Genomic DNA, 21,485 nt, shown 5'->3' on the forward strand with positions numbered 1-21,485 from the left:
TTTCAATTAAATTTGACAGATACATGTAGGTCTCAAATATAATTAAGATTCTATAAGTTTTGTCAAATACAGCAGCCAGGTAAAGGAGCAAGATCTAATCAGTGTCCCAGGGAGCTAAACAAAACAAACAAACAAACAACTCAGACTTTTTCAGTTTGTTTCGCAGTGGCTGACAAGATAATCAGCACGTACTTACTGGCCAAGTAATCAATGCAGAGTAGCCACTAGCCGCAGCACGTACCGTCTCTCGTCTAGACCAGGTATTGATAGTAAAAAAGGAGAAATTGAAGTTCATGCAGTGAGATTGGATAAGAGAATAAAGAGACATAGAGGTAGGGCTTCATCAGTCTTGCTATTAAAGGAACAGCCAATTTTGGTTTCCTGTTAGATTTGAGGTATGAGAGAGAAATTATATCCAAAGTTTACAATTTATTAAGTACTGCCATGTAATTTTCACTCCTTCCACTTGCATCATCCAAGCTGTAACAGGTGTCAGAAGATGGAATCACTCATTTTAATTAATCAGCTTGCTAACATCTAGCATTTTACTCATTCATTGGTTTGTTACTTCATTCACTTTACTAATGACTCCCATTGATAGGTTCCATACGAACCTTCAAACTAATCCTAACACCATAGACTGAAATATAACCCACTCCCATGATAGCACTGAGCTACTCTGGCAGTACCTCGCACAGGCTCACTGACACCACCTAAGCCTCTGAGGAGATAACCGCGCTATCATCTTCTCTTTATTCAACAGATAGACCTATTAACTGCTGCTTACAAAGTAAGATGATGTTATGGGCAAAACAATCTTGACTTGGAGAATTTTTATGTAATTTTATGTAAGTTAATTTATTGCCAATTAACAGAAACTTCCAATCACTGATTTAGGTACTGAGAAAAAGAAAGTCTGAACTATTAAACAAATACTTAGAGAAACAGCTTTCCTTTCTCATCCCCAGATTCAACTTGATGCAAACACCTCTCCTCCTCCACCCTTTGTAGTCTGCCCTCATTTTCACTGTGGATTGCGCTCAGTCCATCCCAATTCCTTTGCTGAGGCAAAGGGCAGCATGGAAGGTTAGGATCACATGTGGACACTTTCTTTTTGCCACTCCTTGCTTCTTACTGGTTTTCCTCCTCTGCTTCTTGCTTCTTATTTCATTTTCATCTGCTCCAGCACAGTGCCCCCTGGGCACAGTCCTTTTGGTGGTGTACCTGCTCCAGTGTGTGTCATCAGCGGGCCACAGCCCCCTCAGAGAAGACCTCCTCTGGCAGAGTGCCTCCTCCCAAGAGTACGCCTCTAGCTGTGTCCCCAGAAAGGTCACCCGCTGCACCTTCTTAAATATGTCTGGGCTGAGATGCCATGCTATTGGTTGAAGTTATAGGGCACAATGGGCTGTTTACATGGGTCCAGAAGCAGCACAGGGCAGTCCATGGAGTCGTCCTATACAGGTCATCCCCACATCCCCCTGCTACTGAAACCCTGCAATTTATGCCCAGTACTTGAGATTAGGCATGCAACGGTGATAGCTTCCTTCAAAGAACAGGCAGGATCACATGCAACTGAGTTACAGGTAAACAAGCTACCCCTTGTCAACCTAACTGCAGTAAGCAGCTGTGAGCCTGCTCCTAGCCTTCCCCAAATAAAGATAAAATCTATTAAGCTCAAATAACCATGGAAGCATTTTTCAAATTTGTATGGTGTCTCATACAGCATAAATTCTAATATGATTATAAAGCCTGAACAAACTATGAAGGTGATGTAAACTAATGCATTTTCCATGCAAGTGGTGTAGAACAGCGAGTCCACTACTGTGGTTCAGCTGATAACTCAGCAGTTATATTAAGCTGATCACTTACAATCACCTGTGCATTGCTTCACATAGTCATCAAACTTGAAATATATTGTATGAACTAAGAACCATCTGATCAGAAAGAGTGTACAGTTATATATTATATTGCAAAGAATTTATGAAACAGAAAATAGATATAGTGTCTGAACTTCCTTTTCTCTCAGGTTAGTATTTCCCAAAGCCCTCTAAAATACAATGTACAGATCGGTTTAACAGAATGAATATCCTGTCATGTATTTTTGTATTCTGCTAATGTCTTTTTCTTAATTAGCAAAAAGGACAATTATCTTTTTCATTTGCAGCTTAATGTATAGACAATGTATGCTTTCTACACACTATACAAAACTTTTTTCAGTTACGTTTGTTGTGTGTGTAACAAAAGAGGGTGAAGTTACAAGAAGGGTGAAGTTTCTTCCTTTCCATTGTGGCCTCACAGTTGCATCAACATAACAGTGAGCTGCCCCAGGAGATAAGAACAAGCATTGTTGGGAGGTAACCTCTTAAATCTGCTTTGTCCTCAGAAAAAATGTTCACATAATTATATTGTGAGAAGATTTCAACAGAGAGCAACAGATCACGTGATAAAATACATGAGCCACAGGAAAAAGGAGGAAAAGAAAGTAGAGGGAAAAAAGTAAGGAAAATTCACAGAGACGGTCTCTACCTCTTCTTTAAGCCTACTGCATGTGAGCTTGATCAGACTCAAAAGCTATGCAACTCCTCAATGCTGTGCTGATCTCAAACTAATGAATCCAAGTTTATCAGCTCTAGATTAAAAACATACTTTGAGTCAGAGTTGGCTCATCTTTGGTGAGCCTTAAAATCACGGATATCTTCTCACATCCACTTTGGAGAAATGCCATAGGGTCCTACAACTCAAACTCATTACATACTTCCTGAATGAATAAACATATAATTAAAATTTACATTATTAAACTTTATTTGTATTTCTCATTTACATCAAATAAGTCCAACTAATTCAATGGCCAATATGAGATGCTTCTGAAAAAGAAAATTCTCCTTTTAAATATCTCACTAGTTAGGTAATACTGTATATTTTTTTAAAAAAACTCTTCCCTGCAAAATGATCAAGTTATAGCCAAAGCATTAGATTTTATAGCTGTCTAGCCTTTTTCTTTACATGGTTGCAATATTTCAACTTTTGATATCCTATGGCTGTCAAATCGACTGACTTGACTATTGCTGAATAAGGAGGTAAGCTTAGAGAAGAGCTGTACTGATACATTATTCAATTTAAACCTTCTTTCTTCTCATTATACAGGAAGGGAGAAGAAAGGTAATCCGCAACATGCTTCTCATAATTTATAATATCCCAGTTAATTCCAACTAACTGTTCTCCTTTTGAAATTAATTTATGTTAGTTTCTGCCAGGATAAGGAATGCAGGAGCCACTCTCCAAAAATAATCAATGTGTTGCAAAAGAATTTAGCACTGAAGTGGGGATTAACGCTGGAAAGCAAAAAGAGAAAGAAAAGATTTAACAGAAGGAAAAGAGATTGCTTGATGTTAAGGAAGAAACAGCCCACCCTATGCCCTATATAAAAGAAATTCAACTGCCCTTTTATCTAGTTTCGTAGGTCTTCCCTTGACTGTCCTTTTTAATGTCTTGTATATGAAGATGAAAAGAATTGAACTACAAATACTTTAAAATACATTCAATGGAAAAACAATGTCTTAAACACATGCAAACACCTTGATTGCATTTATAACTGCAGAACACCTCGTACTTCAGTCCTTCAAACACTGACGGCACTGACTGTGAAGCAGCACCCTAGTAATCATCTTACAAGATCACTCTCTCACTTCTTGTTACTAAACTACCTTTTGACACAGCGCAGCAATTTGCTTCTCTATATAGTTTAGAGAGAGCAATTTTACTAAAACACAGCATCAGCTACAGAACAATATACAGCATGCCAAATGGGAATGATTCTCCATTACTCATTTGGGGTGTAACCCCTCCATGTTTTTGTTTTGCTTGTTTTCCAGGGAGGATGGGATGGGGGTGTTAATGATATGTATGAAGAACATTTGCTCTTTAAGGCTATTTAAAATATCTTCACTACTATTATCCATTTCACAGTTTATTTCATTCAGATAACTACCATATGGTCCTCATGATTTATTTCACTTGACTTTCTTGAGTTGTTTTGTAATTCCTCCTTAGAGGCTCTGATTTCTGTTAAGGACACACATTAATCTTGTGTGAGATGGAACATGCAGGAAGAATTTTAAAAACCTTTCCCCAAGTAAAAACTGCTATAAACATGAATTTAACTTTTCTGATGCTGTACTCTAATTGTATCACCTCCTGTCAGTCACAAGGCCTAGAGCCTCACAGATGGCATAGTTGCTCTTAATACATTTAAAATAGCATTAAATACTGCATTATTTAGTCTGCTTGTTATTCCTTTATCCCTTTTGTTTCTAATTTGTTACTTTTTACAGTAGAAAGCTTACTCTGATTACGTTGCTCTAGCCATATTTCCACTTTAAATATGCTTGGTTTCTTATACATAATGAATTTCTGTACTTACACATTATGAATTTCTCTACTTACACATTTTCACTAACTTTTACCTATTAAGAACTTTTCCAGAGATGTATGACTTGTATAGTTTTCTTAAGAGGACGAGCACGTTTGTGTGAATGACCATAGAACTGGAATTCCAGAGTTCCTTGGTTTGTTCCATGCTGTACTAGAAGCTTACCAGGCATCCAGGACCAAATTACTTAGCGCTTTGTTATCTTATTTACCACATTTATAAAAAGGAGAGTAGCATTTCTATGTCGCATTTTCTCCATTTGCAAGATTCAGATTTTACTCTGCAGGAGTAAAACATTTTGTGATCATAAGGTAAAAATGTACAGAAGTATTCCCTAGGTGTAAAGAATCAGACTCAAGGGATATGGTTCTAGTTGCAGCTTTTACACTGCTTTTACCAGCTGTAAAGATGAAAGTAAAATGGCAGTATTAGTGATTATTACTTACTATAATAACAAATTTTACATAGTCTATCACATATTAAAATTATATGTCTTTCTCTTTTGTATTGCTAAATCTGTAGTACAATTAGGAAGAAATAGATTTTCACATCCAGAGAAAGAAAAGATTTTTTTGAAAAATCCCACAAACTCCAAGAATCCTAGAAATTTACAATAAGATATCCCTTTCAAACAGAATATGATAAATAGGCTAAATGGTTTAGTGACTGAGAAGTTAGATGAGGTGTCATATTTAGAGCCTAGACTTCTCCCTGTCTTCATCACCGACAACTGCTTAAACAAGCCATTTCAATTTTCATGCACTTCCAAATATTCTGTCCGCAAAATAGATCAAATTTAGATTTAGTGCATTTCAACAGATCTTTGCATTTCTAGAACTGTTTCCAAATGTAGAACTTATAGCAAGCATGTATAATAAGTTCATTTTACAGATGCTATAAACAGGCATATAAATGCTATGACTTTCTCTGGGACCGGCTGGTGTAATGGAGGAGACTTACATCTCTGATATTCAGGATGCATACTCTTCACAAGCGTACCTAGAGTTTACTACACAACCAAGCCATTATCATAGTTTTGTTTCTCCCAGAGGAATTCAAACAAATAACATTTCCTTAAAATAATTTTTTGCATTTCAGTAAGCTTAAGTCAATCGATGGCAAAAAAGTGGGAGCACAACCCTATCTTCTGGTTTCCAGCTTTACGCTCACTTCATTACTGAGACAGGTTCACTTTTTACCTCATCTTATGGATCCTCATGATAGTTGAGGATGGGTTTTTAATCAGTTTAAAATTAATTCAATAGATCAAGAGTTACTTTTGTAGCTGTTAGTTGCTGACAGTTACTCGCAACAGCGTGACATTCTTTTGTTGCACACTTCAGAAGAACTACAACTCTGTAAACTATGAGTCTTCAAATACATTTACCTGTCAAATCTAAACAAAAAATATGGATACATTCAGAACTATTTCTGCTGAAAAACAGCAAGTTCCTTGCCGAATTTCAACTTTCATCCTCTCCCCCTTTCAGCTGTAGAGGTGTTCAAAGTAAGGTCACAATGATTTCCTTCTTTAATGAGAGATATTTCCTTTTCATTCCTCTTCACAGGGAAATAGATGAATTGTTTTTAATCAAACTTTCAACCCTTTAACAAAGTCTCCTTTGACTGAAAGCAATTCTTGAAAAGTGTAGGCTTAATAGGTTTAAGTTACAAAAAGTTCCAAGTTACTGGAAGCAGGGGGTCAGAATCTAACCTTTCATACAGTGTTCAATGGATCAGCAAGAATTTTCAGCAACATGAAAGCCAACATAACAGCTCCAACACTTTCTTGTTACTTTATGTTGGGGGGAAAAAAAGAAAAAAGACCAGCTCCTAAAGCTCACAGTTCTGGAATAAACGGCCCTTCCACCTCTGCTAGCAAGAGTAAGAGATGCACAGCAAATCCCAAAAAGGGAGACCTGAAACTGGGGAAAAACAACTCTACAGAATCATTCCTTACATCCCTTGGCTCCAGGGAAGTCTGCTGCAGGAATTAATCAGTAGTTTTGGGATCCATAGAAAAGAAACAAGTACTGGAAAACCTCTCTGGAGTACTCCTCACTCAGGCAAGCCCAGAAAGTTTCCAACTCTGAAGTGTTTAGGTTCAAACCTTCCAATGTCAGAAGACTCCAAAAACAGGAGATAGCAGCTTTATGTATTATCACTACAGTTCAAAACTGTATGAACTCAATATGAAAAATGCTAATCAGAGTATAGGTTTACTCTAGCATGTGACTCTAGATGCAACACTCTGGAAAGGATAAAAATCCAAAGGACTGGAAATCCCAAATAAACGTGAGGTGTAAGTACACAAAACTCTGGCAGGCTAAACATTGCATTCAAGCCCCTGCTACACAGACTAATTTTATGCTACCAGAGGGATGTTACAAAGACCGGAAATGTTCTGGTTGTGGCTAGGCATAGGAACCTCTTCACTGATATACAGTCAGTATATACAGCAACATTTCATATGCCTATGTGGCTCATGAAAGGTACAGAAAGGAGAGTAGTCAGACAGTACTCTAAAGGTCCTTAGAAACTCACTCCAGGTGATGTATATCAGAACAATTCCAGAGTGCTTCATCCAAAGCCATATCTCAATCCAGCGCCAATCCATTAAAAGAAAGAGAAGGGTAACTGACTTCAAAATACAACTCAGTGAGCTTCTGCAGCAAGGAAGAGGATTTGAGACATTAAGTGCATTAGGTTAAAGAGATCTAGACAAGCGTGTTTTGTGCAGAATGCCATACTCTAATTTCATTCTCAACTCTGTACTTCAAAGTAATTATTTTGAAAAATATAGCCCAAAGTGGGAGTCGGCTTTGGCACTGTCTTTTAATAACATCCATTTGCCTAGAAGACAGTTGATTTTGATTTTTATTTCACTGAAAGGCAAGGGTCTAATGATAATATTAGTAAAGTGAGAATAATACTCCACATAGGCTTTCATATGTTAATCTCTGTGCAAGTGGAAAATCACAGACAGCAGTTCAAACAAATTTTAACTTGCCTTTCATTCTCAGAAACATGATTTTCCCCCTTTCTACCCACGTTAACACAGTAAAGCACCTCTCAGAATATTTGTGAAACCTGCATAACATAGCCAAATAAGTTATGGGATCAAATTTTTCAGGTCTTAGAAAGCATATATTCTTAAAAATAAACAAAAAGCAAGATAGATATTCATTATTTCTCTGAAAACAGACTAATATCAACGTAAAAAAACTGGTGAGAGTGATGATGAATTGCATACGTTTCTGTTGCTGCTACTCTTGAGCATTCTAATATTAAAAGCACTTATGAAGTAAACCCCACATGATATAGGTATCAATCTCATTTTGTTGAGAAAGAAACCAAAGCGCAAAAGCATTAAGTGATTTGCCAAGGGTAAACAGGAACCCAAAGAGTCTGGTGCCAGACCTCTAATCCTGGTAGCTTAGTTACAGTCTCTCATATTGTAAATGTGTGAAATTTGAAATATGTAAATGTTGTAAAAATTCTTGTCCTTCTAATACTGAAATCCTAGTTCAAACTCTTAGATGGTGCTCAAATCCATCAAAATAAATGCAATCAGAGTTTTACACAAAGATTATGAGTATGACACTCATATTAAGGCCAAAAATATGCTAGGTATTATGGAATCAGTGTCTTAATCAAAAAAGACAAACTGAGTTGAAGAGTTGGTAAAATGAGTATGAAACAAGGATGCCTGTTGGTGATGAAACAGAACATCCTCAAAACCACTTGTCAGTCAAGCTTCACAAAACATTCCCAACTCTGCCAGTATACCACAATTGGTTTTCTTGTAACTGCCCAAAACAATTAGATCAAGCTAGTAAAAACAATATTATGACAACTGCCTTCAGTCAGCTTTTCTGCTCTCCTAAATTCTTGAATTTGTCAGTAAAGATTTGTACGTGGTGAATTTGTAATGGAACCTACCTTTGCTTTCAGATCAGCGCAGAGCTCCTGTTGCTTTCGTCTGGTATTACCCAATACTACTTCCATCTCATGAGCAGCAGAGGCTTCAGCAACAGCTGTCATTGCCTTAAGTAAAAAGGCTTTCCTAGCCTGGGTCCAACTTAATATCAAAAGTTTGCGTTGATTCCTAGTGAAACGATAACGATCCCAAGCTTTCTCATAAACAACCTACAAAAGTAAAATGTTTCAGAAAGGTTTAAAAACTATGTGTTAATAAAATAAAATAAAAATTTCTAGATAAATAATTCTAGGTATTTTTGCAAACTTCAAACCTCATTGTTTTAATCATTATTTCAACAAAATTCCTATGGAATCCACAAGTTAGGGCCCAGAAATATTCTGTCAGGTGCTAAGTACACTGCAGCCTCCCAATGTTGATAGACAGTGGTAGCATTCCAGCCTTTTCCTCTCTTTTGCCTGTATTAGGTAGCACTTCAGTGCCCCGAGATCCCCACGTTCTTTTCTGAACTACAGTTCTGGAATAGGAATAACTGAAGGAAATGCAATGGTTCCTTCTTACCCTAAATTATAGATACTTTCAGCACATTTCTGGAGGCACTGAGCACTTTTTGCAAGATGAGGTTCCTCATAGCTAATAATGATCATCTTTACAGAAACAGCTCTACTTAAGAGTTGTACGAATATAGTACAGATATGAATTAGCTTTACTTTTTCTTTCCTGATTTCTTTACTTTTTCTTTCCTCTTCTAAAAATAGATATCTCTGATTATCAGCTGCTAGATTAAGCACTCAACACTTGTCCAATAAGACTCTCTTCTTCAGAGGGAAGGAGAAATAAAAGGATCAAAGTTTAGTTATGCTAATATAATGTAAATATTTTACGAATAGATCCTTAGTACTGTTTCAACATTTTGTATTTGTCATGCTAATACACATACTAAGAGATATAAATCCAAAGCAGAATTTGATTCAAAATTTAGAATTTTTAAATTTTAATAAAGCTTCAAAGAATTACGAAAGCCAATTAATAATGGCTGTATTTAAAATACACATACATTACGCAAAGCACACGATTATTTAGCCCAGTTCTCACATGCAGGCGTTCTGAAATCCACAAGAACTTTACTTTTGGTGAAACTATGCATAATCATCACTATCAGCGCTTTGCACTATGTTCCTAACATAAGGAAGTAGTGGTCCTAAATACACGGAGAGGGAAAAAGATTCCAACTTTCTCCACAATACTCTGAAGTGATCTGGCCTTGAACTGGGCTTCTCTAACTGCTATGTGCATTTTCACTATGCAGTATAAAAGGAATCAGTAATCAATTTGAAAGGCATTATACAGATAAAAATAACTTATTGATAGAAGGAGATAACTTTCCATCCTTCCTCATGTACATGTGCCATAGACCAATTAAAATAACAAGCCCTAGACAGTGCCACATTATTGTACTTCCTCATAAAAATAACAACTAGAATAGCATGACATAACTATAAACCCTTACAGCAAAAGCAATACTAGCAAAGTAATCTAGTGAATCTGGCTATAAGGGTAGATGGAACTATAAAGTCTCCGCAGTGCTTGTTTTGCGGAAGTAATAGATTTTCAAGATGATGCATTTTAAAGACAGAGACATCCACTCTTCCTTGTACAAAATAAAATTTCTTTTAGAATTCAGAAATTTTACTATAAAAACGCTTTGATAATTCTTTAATACAAATGCTCACTATACACCATATAGAAGAATGTATATAATTCATCTAGCATTTAAAAGACTACTGACCAGATCATGCCTAGATTTATGAGGAAGATATCTCTGCAACACATCGAGGTACAAAGTCCTCCTTCTCTGAAGATCACTTGGATACTGATTGATAACAGTCTGATAAACCCACTGATCGTCTTCTTTCCAGTTGATGTTCCTATAGAAATTCAAAACAATCAGCTCCAATATAATTTAAAAAGGAGGTTGGATCTGATTTTTATTTTAAGGCCTAACTTCTAAGTGGGCTTGATGACACCACCCTAACTCTGCAAACTTGATGCTGGATCAGAGCTGAGAAATTTACTGTAATGAAACAAGAAAACACTTATATCGCTTTTCTAATGTGACCATTATTGTGTGATTACTGAAGTTAACTGCTCCTTTTCTAACCTGACTTTTTATTAGGAAATAACATCATATTTCTCAGATAAGTTCCATTAATGAATAGTCACACCACATAGAAAATACAAGAAAAAAGGAAGGAGATCAGAACCTACATCTGAGCATCAGTAAAAGGATCTCATGCTGGCATGTGGCTAAATTAGGGGTTAGTTTAAAAACAAGCTTCTGATAGCCAAAGTAGTACCAAAGCATCAGATTTACAACTTTTTAAAACAGGAGGTATAACAATCAGTATACATTCACGTATTTCAGAACATTAGAATAGCAAGATGTAACATAGGACTAAAGCAGAGTAACACAGGATTAGAGACTGGATTTTATTCTCAATCTGAACTTTACCTTGTAGGGATTAGGGCCACGTTTTTGTTTTCAGCATTAATGTAAGAGAAGCAATACTGAGTCAGAACAAGAGGACTGCTGAGCCTAGCAGCCTGTTTTCAAAAGTGGCTAAAAGCCAAAATTAAAGATGATAATCATATGAATCTAAACTCCACCACCACCTTCCTGCAGCCTCCATCTGTTTGCAACTCTTGGACTTCCTCAGCCACTAGTGGTGTCTTGGTATTTAATAGTCTTGTACTCAGTAAGATGTTAGGGCCACTTTATCCTTGTGTAGGTAGAAATATCAGGTATTTAAAAAAAGATGACTAAATTGCCTTTATGTTAGATGTTTATATGTAACTAGAACTAGATTCTGTGATACAGTCTAGCGTTATTATTTCTAAAGAGCAAACAGTGAATACTAGCGTTGAAAAAATACTAATTCAGTTTAATATACATTTTCTTCAAAAAATGTTGGGCAGTAAACCACAATATATAATCAACACTGTACAATATTCTGGAACACTGAAGGAGGGAGAAAGAAAACATCCCTAAACCTGTTAGTTTATGAAACTGAAAGCTTAATCTACAAACATATCTCAGGAACGCAAAGATACAATATTCCGTTTTAACAACTAGTTTTCCAAGTAACATACTGTCTGATAAGGATGCCCACTCTCTTGACAACATGTATGTCACCTTTTTTTTTCTGCTGGCATGTTCTGTTGTTACAAGTTGGCAAAAAGTTGAACTGAGGTCTACTTTACTTGACTTGTCTTCACCTAAGGTACCCATTTTACAAGGTTCTTTTAAGCAGACTAATGGCCTTTATTCTTACTTCTGTGATCAGGTAGGAGAAAAGAGATTCAACCTTCTCCCGCCTTTGCGGATACAGTTAGTGATCAAAGGGTCTTTCCCCCTCCTCCCCCTTTAAATCCTTAATCCTCTGACTTCTCATGAAAATAAAATGATTCTTTAGCTTACTATAACAAAAATGTTCAGCACAGAATCATCATTCCATGATCAGCATGGTAGCAACATAATAACCAAATTAAGTGGAAATATTAAAACTCATATTCCTTTGCTGGTTGTGAACACCTTGTTTCTTGTGTACTTTTTCTGTATTTTTTTTTCTTCAAGTAAATATTTAAAGTTTGTCTTGGCTTTATGCAGACAGCAGCACAGTGAAGATGGCCAAATATGAAGAAATTATACCCTACTTCCTTCAATAAACTAATAACGTTAAAGCCATTAGTGCTATAAACACCCCAAAGAGAGAGCTCCGCAGTAGTAATGTTTGCATTCTATATAAGGATTCCATCAAGGAAAGGGTTTTTACGGGGAAAACATAAAGCACTAACTCTTTGCTGGCCTTTTGTTGAGCAACAGTAAAACTGAAGTCACGCACAGAAAATTAGCCAAAAAACCCTAAAGCATCTACAAGTAGCAGTATCAAATCAGAGTACAAATAGGATACACTGATACTTACATCTTTGGTTTTCCTCACAAGAGGAAGGTTTGCAATCTGCATAGCTTTAGAATAAATCACAAAACGTAGCTAGTAAGAAACAGAATTTAACAGCAGCCTAATTTCTTACGAAAAAAATGCCATCTGAATGGAGCAAGCCAACTCATTTAGCATTCACGCAGGCAGCTAGCGTAGCATACACGGTGACATCAATTCGTACCTTATCTGGCTGCCCGCTGGCTTCCCTGTGTATGCAAGACTTCAGATACTTCCTCTGGGAGCATGTATTACAGTACAGCAGCGTAAGCTCGTAAGGAAAAGCTCCACACTGCTTGTGTGGAGACAGATTTAGGACTATGAATACTCTACAATCCTGACTTGGAGACTGATTAATATGTTAATATTAATAAAACAGTGGATGGAACTAGCTTTCCCTCAACAGTCACACGTGAGTTTATAAGAAGAGAAAGAAAAGTGGGTGGAAAGTAGCAATAACATGAAACTGTGCGGCATATCTGAGAAAACATTTCCATTTCTAGGACCCAGCTGTTTGCTACTAAATCCCAGCCATCACGAAAAGAAATGGAGGTGGTTTCCAAATAGGGGAGAGAAAAGATTTAGCTCCTGTAAAAAGTTTATTTGCAGCTACTGACAACTACCAAGCAAATGTTGGAAATAACATAAAATGTGAAATTACATTAGCAAAACAGACATTCTCTAGCAACAAAAGTGTTTCGTTATAGGCAATTGCTTAAATTTCTCAGGAAAGACAATGAATATAGATGTCTGAGATGAGAAAAATAAAAGAATAGTGTCCAAGAGTAAAACGGAGCTAAGGAATCCTTTCAAAGAGGGAATGGTTGCAGCCTTATAACTTTCAAACTGTAGGTGTTGAACAGCAGACTCTGTTCTCCAAAGCCAGCAGCTCCTGAGCTTTGACAGAGAAGCGGTATTGGGAAGGTGTGCTCTGTCTGCAATATTTTCTGCCACTAAGAAAGGTCTTGCAACTGATCTTCAGCAACTAGTGTTCTGAAGTCGTCCCTTTTCTCTAGGGGGAGCTTTTCTATGAAATCAGTTCATTTATTAATTTTAGAATGTGTGTCAATTTGATATTCTGAAGAATAAGTTTAATGAACAAATTAAATATTTTGGGTACATTTTATTTACTTTTTTTTTCTTTTGTGCGATTTAAATCTCTTTCACTGCAACGATTCCTACTGACGCTAAACTGAGTGCAAAACTATTTTTATTTCTTATGATAACACCTAGTATTCTTGTCTTTCCACCTAAAATTTTTTGAAAGCAGAAACATAAAACCCTGCTAGTATCCACTCAGGGGGATTACCAGCCATCTCAAGGAAGTGTTTACTAGTTTGTGTGTTGGATTCTGAACTGTCTCTTATAATAGAGGAAGGAAACCAGTAATCCTCTTCTGTGAGCCCTGATATGCTTCAGTTCTGCGCACTTTGAAAAAGTTATTTTAGTGACAGTGAAGAGATTCTTTTGTAAAAAAAAAAAAAAAAAAAAAAAAAAAAAAGAATCACAACTCTTGAAACTACCTGCCTCAGATTTCTGAACATATAAGTTTGTGGCCAAATATGGGTCTTCTGCCTACATGAAAAGTAAAGTCTTCTCTTGAGGGATTCTGTTTCTCTTGAAATGAAACAGCACAGGAGTTTTAATATGGCCAAGACAGTATAACATTCAGGTACAACCATTCAGATTCTTATTTCATCCTGGGTGGCTGATAAAATATATTGGAAGACAAGAATTCAGACAGAAAAGACTACCACTGGGGGGGGGGGAGGGGGGGGCACGCAGAGGGAACAAACTGATTGCGTGTATGAGATTTGTGCATGGACTTTCCAGTCATGCAGTACAAAGAACTGCACAGATACCTTGAGTATTAATATTAATATACAGCTGTGAGATTGCATGTTATTATTTATAAAGGTAAGTTCATTCACAGAATGAATCTCAGTCAGGAGACCCATCACCAGCTCATAACCTAGGACAAAGGAAAACCACAGATTCTGTGGACAGAAGGCCCCAGTCTAATGATCTCTCCTGCTTACAGGATACAAGGGCAGGTCTGCCAGTTTCTGCACCTATCTCTGCTTGAGCTGTCACATATCTCTCAAAGATCCCTTTGATTTGTATACTGTCCTAATGGCTACCTAAGGATGAATTGCTATACTACTCAAGAACACGATGGAGAAATTAAGGGTTGTGGAAGATACTCTGGGGAGCTTTATAGCTAAAGCTGTAAGTAGTTTATTGTAAGTAGTCAGTACAGACACACTGATTGCCAACGCCTTGGTTTGTCAGCTGTGCCAAGATTCGTCAGCTGTTCACAGACAAATGGCCAAAGTAAGTGTGATCCAGCCCAGTGTGTTCATAACCATTATGTGCATGAGGAATTTCAGAATATCCTGCCTGATTATATGCGAGATGTCACTTTGCTTAAACTTTTATAAAATTCCAGAAAAGATCTCATCCAAAAAAAGTTTGAAAAGCATCAAGCACATTCTACATTAATATTTAAGCCAATGTCATGCTTCTTCAGTGCCAGGATATTGAGAAATTTTTACAAGGCCGAACACATGACCCAGATTTTAAATGTACTACTTGCTTTTCTTATACCTATCACCTCACTACTAGAAAAGTCTACAATCTTCAACATGGCAATTGTCTTATATTCAGCAACCCTGGGACAGCTGGTTCCTTTGAAACAGATTTACCCAGAGCTAATCTCTGGCTTTACACATTCTAAAGAATACAAACAACTCGCAAGGGAAGCCACCCTCTCCACCCTATAATCCCCAGATACCCTTTGTAATAGCTGGGACAATGTAAACTTGATGCACTGCTGTCTTGTTGAATCTGCAGACAGATAGACCACAACAATACCACCAAGTGAGATATTAACTTCCCTGACTATCAGTTATGTCATTTCTGATTGTTGTACCAGGAACATCCTGTTAATGGGCCTAAAAAGAGGAACTAGATTTACTTGACTGATCCTAATATCCCATTCATTTGAAAGGATGTTGCAGAAGATACAGTGCTGAACATGTAATACTCAATTCATCTTTCAGCTATTTAAGTTATTCAGAAAACCTTAGAAATTATGGCAAAAATAAAACAGGTGATGACTCTCTAAGCACTATAACACATCAATTCCAGCTCTGCAATTTATGGAATAATTTAGGATTTAAGTATTTCCTAGAAACAAAAATGTACATTTCAGTAGCAGAAAAGGAGTGAATTCAGACTGATAAAACATTATAACACTATACAATGCTTGAAAATTATTCTTCAATTTTTAAATGCAATAAACATGTACATTTTAATAGAACTGGAAAATACACAAAGAATATACCAGATCAGAATATTACCTTATCCTATTTTTCTATCTTTGGCAAACGCATATTTTCCAAATTTTTTGTTTAGTTGTTCAGATAAATACCCTGATCCAAATGCACTGCCACTTCTATCAGCTTTTCTTCCAGCTAGATTCCTTTCTCTTCCCCATGTAGATACAATAATTAAATTCCTTCAAAGTAGAACCACACAGGTTTTCATACCTACAACTGAATTTCTTTCCCTTACAAACATGGTATTCTATCTTTTAGTTTCAAAGTGACTTAACTATCACTGCAAAACAGCTAGCTCAATGCCAAAATTCAAATCTAGCATATAAGTATATATAGCATATAATAAAAAGAAGCAAAGCTTGAAAATAGATTTTTCAACTACTTTTATTGACTGTATTGTCTCCATTGACTTAATTATTCAGCAGCACACACATTTTGTGCATCAAGGGATTCATATTTACATAGTTCCCCCCCCCCAAATTCTACTGATCATAAGCATTTTAATTAAAACCACTGGGAAGACCTTGTACATATTGAATGATTTAATATTCATCACGGATTTTCTCACAGAGGTTGTTAAAGTTTCCTCCATAAAAGCAACTATAAGAAAAGATCAGACACATCAGCAGAGGAAATGCTATAAATTTGCCGCTTGTCGTTTAATAAATTCTATTAGAGTGGGAAGGATTAGAACAGTTTAAGTATCATGTTATAATAGCTAGCACATTATAGTAATACAATACACGTTTTAGGTAACATGGAAAGCAAAGAACCTACAGAATACCCAGACAGTTTATACAAAAGCTACGTCAATTATAATATCACTTTCAAGGGGATTCAACATCTTGTTCCAGTTTCAGCACCCCAAAACTAATTCAGCAGCAGTGGTGGCAGATTTAAGTGCTGTACTGCAGGTATACGTAGTAAAAGGAGAAGGTTCAAAAGCAGTCTGTGATTATTTTACCAAAGGAAGTTATGGCCTTTCCTGTTCTTCCCTGTTTCTTCTGCCCAGGCTTCAAATAACTCCAATGACCTTCCCATTCTCATCCTTCCTAGGCCTTGACATCATTCTAAACCAGGGGAATATCAGTAGAGGGTAAAAATAAGTCAAGGCTGGCCCAGTAACTCCAACTCAATATGCTGTCCTGCAGTCAAGTTAGTCTGAACAGGAAAACTAAATTTTATCCTGCTGGCATATTTGCATGTTAAATATTCATAATGATGTAGAAATATATCTTCTTTCTACAAAACTTTTCATTTACAGAAAAACTACTCCTGTTTTAAACTATTCTAAACTAGGGCTATATACATTTTAATATTTCTTTATTATGAGAATTACTGCAACAATCTAAAATTCTTGAAAAGATTGAAACTGTTTATCTGCTTTATAGCCAGATACGGTCGAGATTTCTCTCAAAGACTATACTCTTTTGATATAAAACGTACTTGACAACTTAATCGCCATACAGAAAGAATCATTTCTATCTATATAAAAGCATGCAATGAAGGCATTTGCTGCACACCACATGGTTGGTTCTTTAATCTACAAAACATTTTGCTTATTATTTCAGAAGAGTTCTTCGAAAGGACTCTCTCATTTCCCTCACCTATGCAGACAGTTACTGACTATTTAATCCCACAGAGCTGGGCAGCAAGTCAACTATTTTCAACATTGAATAAAAGGGAACTAGCTCTCATGGTAAAGGCAACTGCAGGATCTATAGACTGCAAAACACATTATGGTTCTTTATTTTATGACTAGTAGACAAAAAACAGAAACAGATGCCATTACCTATATATGCCATTTAACTGTTGATCAATCTCCTGAAGCTTAGACCAGTATTCACTTGCAAGCTTACGGTATTCATCGATAACTAAGGTCTTCAAATTAGGATAGGGGCATTCCAAAGACAGTAGTGCTGAAGGAACTTTATGGAAAAGTCCATTTTTCTCTTCAAAAGATTGTGCTAATGCCTGGAATAAAAATGCTACTCAGTCAACTACTCTGTATTACACTTTCTCTTCAAAAAATTGCTAACTAAACTAGTTAGGAAAAGCAAGGCTTCTCCAAATCTTACTTTTGTTTTAGCTTCTTCAAGCTCTTCTTCCAAAGTCAGACTTTCAAGATTAAGGAATTCCAAAATTGCTTTCTGTTCTTTCTTCACAAAGTCTATCTATTTCATGAAATAGGCAACCGCTATTTTTTTTAGACTGTTATAATATGAAAGCTCATATTTACAAAGAGCCTGATTTCCCGTTTCACAGTGCTGTACATTTACTGATTTTAGAGAAGTAGATTTGCACTGCAGCAAGTACAAAGGCTATTGGATACTCTTACTGTGGATTTAAAAAAAAAAAAAAAAAAAAACCACCACCACACACAAGAAACCCACCCAAACACCCCAATCTCCCCAAAACAAAAAAAACTCAAACCCCCAAAACCTCCCTACCCCCCCCACTCCTCCCAAAAACCACACAAAAAACTAAATTAAAACATTAAAAATTAAGTGATCACAAATTGTAAAAGTGAAGTAAAAATACCAACCTGCTGTAACACCTCAACTGGATCGAACTTATATTTCGGACAAGATTCTTCTGAGGGGCAATACTGCGTTTCAGACAGCCTGAATTTCAAATTCTCTCTTAGTTGCCAGATAGGAACTACAGTATTTGTTTGGTATGTTTCCCGCTCCTCTGATAATCTATGTGCTATATCCAAATGAAATATAAAGCTTTCTCAAACACACAAGATATTACACAGCATTGCACTTTTAAGATTTAAGGCCATTGAGAGAGAGATTTAAAAACTCACTAAAAATAATCATAAAATAAATTGAAAACTCTTACCCGTGTTCCACATGTCCAAAAAAAAGTCATACTTATGGCTTCCTTCATCAAGAAAAGTCTGTATTTCTGCTTCTGCTTTTTGTCTGAAAGGTATTATAGTGATTTTTATAAAAGATATTGTTTTTATTCATTAAGTTCTCAAGGACTATAAACTTTTAATACCCAGTCAAAACAAAGATGTTAAGTAAAAAGGGTGATTTTCTGCATGGGAAGGTATGAAGTGCAGAAGCTGGACATGAAGATTGTATGGAAGCTACTCTCCTTTGAGCAAAACATGCTATCATTGATCTGCTGTACATAGGATATGCAAGGCAGTAGATATAAGACAGCAACAGTACAAGCTTTATCTAATTTGCTGCCCAAACCATGATATACTTCTGAAAAATTTTCTGCAGCAGGCCACCAAAATTGTATTGTTTTCAGAAAATTCGGAAATAAAATACGTGCATACTTCATTCAAAAAAAAAAAAAATCTTCTGCAGCACAAACAAATGCAGTTGTACCAGACAGTTCATTCACCTTTAGTAGTGATCCTCAGGCATGAATATTAACTTTTCTTCTTATAACTGTGAACTGAATATGCATATCTGGAGACAGACTGTGAAACTTTGAAGGAATTTAAAAGCATCCAAAAACTGCTGATACTCCCACAAATACAGACTCATCAGATACTGATAGGTCAGCTATACAGCTACAAGACCTTCACGGAGAAATACACGCAGAACGTCATCCTCCCTGTTCCTTCGTCGCCTTTATCTGTTTGCCATGTCTACAGACCCCTTTTGGATGTAGGTCACAAACTCTCATGCTCTTCACAGAAATTCATATTCAGTTCAGATATTTTAATCTCCTCCTAGTGTATGTGCCCCTTTTAATCAAGGGCACCACACCAGAATCTTTGGATACTGAAGTATTTCTTTAATAATGCCCAATTAATACTCCTCAGTTCTTACCTATTCTCACTTAGTCTTTTATGCTCTTGCCACCACACTTGCTGATGCTGTTTCAGCAGTGCTTGCTCTTTGTTAATTTTTGAAACTTGTTCCATTTTTTTAACCTAGAGGAAAAATAAAAACTTGTAAGTATTTTAAATCTGTTCCTTAGCTTTATCAAATCCTCTTCATATGGGAACTTTTATGTTTGGGGTTCTACAGTTAAAAGCTCTTTGCAAAAGCATGTTTTTGGAGAACAATGGGTTCAAACATAACCAATTTTCATGAAAAAAATTACTGCACTTCAAATTAAAATTAAATGGGAAGGAAAAGGGAAAAATGTAGTCTATTCTAACAATTTCTTCTTTCCCTTTTTCTGCTTTTCTTCTCCATTTCTACTCTCCAGGAGGTGAAGGGGTCAGGTAAGTAGAAGAAAAAAAATAAACTTTCTTACAGATAGTAAAGTGAACAAGTAAAAATCTCTCTCTCGAGAAAAGGAATTTCAAAAATTTATTACTGAGAAAGAGTGCTTTTTCAAAATCTCTTCAATTTAAAAGGCTCTGAAATTGCCTGAAGGCTTCACAAAGACTTTGCTTCCAACTTTAGATATAGTAGGAAGACACTTTTTCAGATAGATGAAGATACTGCTCAAACTAGATGGAAGGCCCTCATGAAAATGGTAGCCAGTTGGCTCTGACCGAACAGCAGAGAAGAAGAAACAGGCAGTCTGCGGCTGCCAGCTGCTCCTATGCCGCATCAGTTCTCCCTTATTCTTATGCCATTGTGATGGTCTCTCAACCCCTCAGTGAATGCTCAGGGCAAAGCAGCATTTCAGTTCAGAATGCCTCAGGTGACACAGGCTTCTCTCCTGCTCCTTGTCTTTTTGCTGCCCAGCTAGCGCCTTCCTCCACACCAACCAACCTCATCCCTTTCCCAGCCAACTTCTAGACGCAAAGCCCTTCTCTGAATCCAGAGGCTCCCACAATTCATCCTCCTTTTTTTTCCCCTTCCCAGACCCTCCTTCATGCAGCTATGATATCTAATGATTCTACTGCAGAATGGTAGCAAGATGGGGAAAAAAGGTAGAAATGCTTGTCTTAGTTCATAACAGTGAGCAAAGAATAAAGATCTCAGTCTACAAGAAAGTCCAAGAAAGAAACATCATTCGAGTCATAACTGCTAGTTTTCCAACTTGCCCAGCTTCAATAATGAGCTTTTTAAAAATGCTGGGCCAGCTTTCCTACCCAGTGAAAGCTGTGCAAAGCTACACATTTCTCAGTGTGCATTTCTGCATTCACAGGGACAGCATAACCCCTAGAAAGTCTGCTCTCCATTCCCTTCCTCTGTTGGGCTAGTGATGCCAGTAGGCTTCTCAAAGGAGAAAAAAAGCTTTAGAGCCCCCCCCCCCCCCCCAAACAGCACTTATGCATAGATAAGCAATAATCAAATCACTTCTAATCAGTACAGCCTCTAATTCACTCAGCAACAAAGTTAAGTCTTTATTTTAAAAGAAAATACTTCAAATTTTGAAACTAGAAATATTATAACCTTTCAAACAAAGCTGAGTTGAATATATATTTAAAAACAAAGCTCCTTTTTACTTTTCCAAAATTATTTTGGAAATTAGTTTCATCACATAAAGGTTATGAACTCATGGTTCATAAATCTAACAATATGTCATATAATCCAATTTAAATGAACAAGCCATGCACATTAATGACTGTTTACTAAGGTGGGAACATTTTGCAAAGTCTGGGCTATAAGAAGGCTTACTAAGGAAAGCTGCTCCAACGTAACACAAAGTGTCACACTCTCTCACTCTTGGGGGAAAGAGATTTTTTTTCTGCAACACAAGCGGCGTATTGCATCAGACGGAAGGGAAAATAAAGATCTCCCAGCTTCCCCTCAGCTATATAACAGACAGAAGCAGACAACTTTAGAGCAGGTAACGGATACTGTAAAGATCGATCCAGTGCATGTTACCACCATCCCTGGGCC

General features: G+C 36.6%; 1 protein-coding gene across 2 annotated transcripts in view; it reads right to left on the minus strand.

Moving 5' to 3' along the window:
• CCDC148 (coiled-coil domain containing 148) overlaps positions 1 to 21,485 on the minus strand; it is an 81,880-nt gene that overhangs the window by 35,284 nt on the left and 25,111 nt on the right. Inside the window, exons 7-13 of one of the 2 annotated variants that reach the window (XM_068949448.1) lie at positions 19,509 to 19,612; positions 18,556 to 18,638; positions 18,254 to 18,417; positions 17,787 to 17,882; positions 17,501 to 17,682; positions 10,159 to 10,297; positions 8,372 to 8,578 (exon numbers count right to left, since the gene is read on the minus strand). In XM_068949448.1, coding sequence (XP_068805549.1) covers positions 8,372 to 8,578; positions 10,159 to 10,297; positions 17,501 to 17,682; positions 17,787 to 17,882; positions 18,254 to 18,417; positions 18,556 to 18,638; positions 19,509 to 19,612 — 975 coding nt within the window. The remainder of the gene's footprint in view (positions 1 to 8,371; positions 8,579 to 10,158; positions 10,298 to 17,500; positions 17,683 to 17,786; positions 17,883 to 18,253; positions 18,418 to 18,555; positions 18,639 to 19,508; positions 19,613 to 21,485) is intronic. The other variant, XM_068949449.1, reaches the window with a different exon arrangement.

Source organism: Struthio camelus, chromosome 6, assembly GCF_040807025.1.
Source record: "Struthio camelus isolate bStrCam1 chromosome 6, bStrCam1.hap1, whole genome shotgun sequence".
Taxonomy (NCBI): domain Eukaryota; kingdom Metazoa; phylum Chordata; class Aves; order Struthioniformes; family Struthionidae; genus Struthio; species Struthio camelus.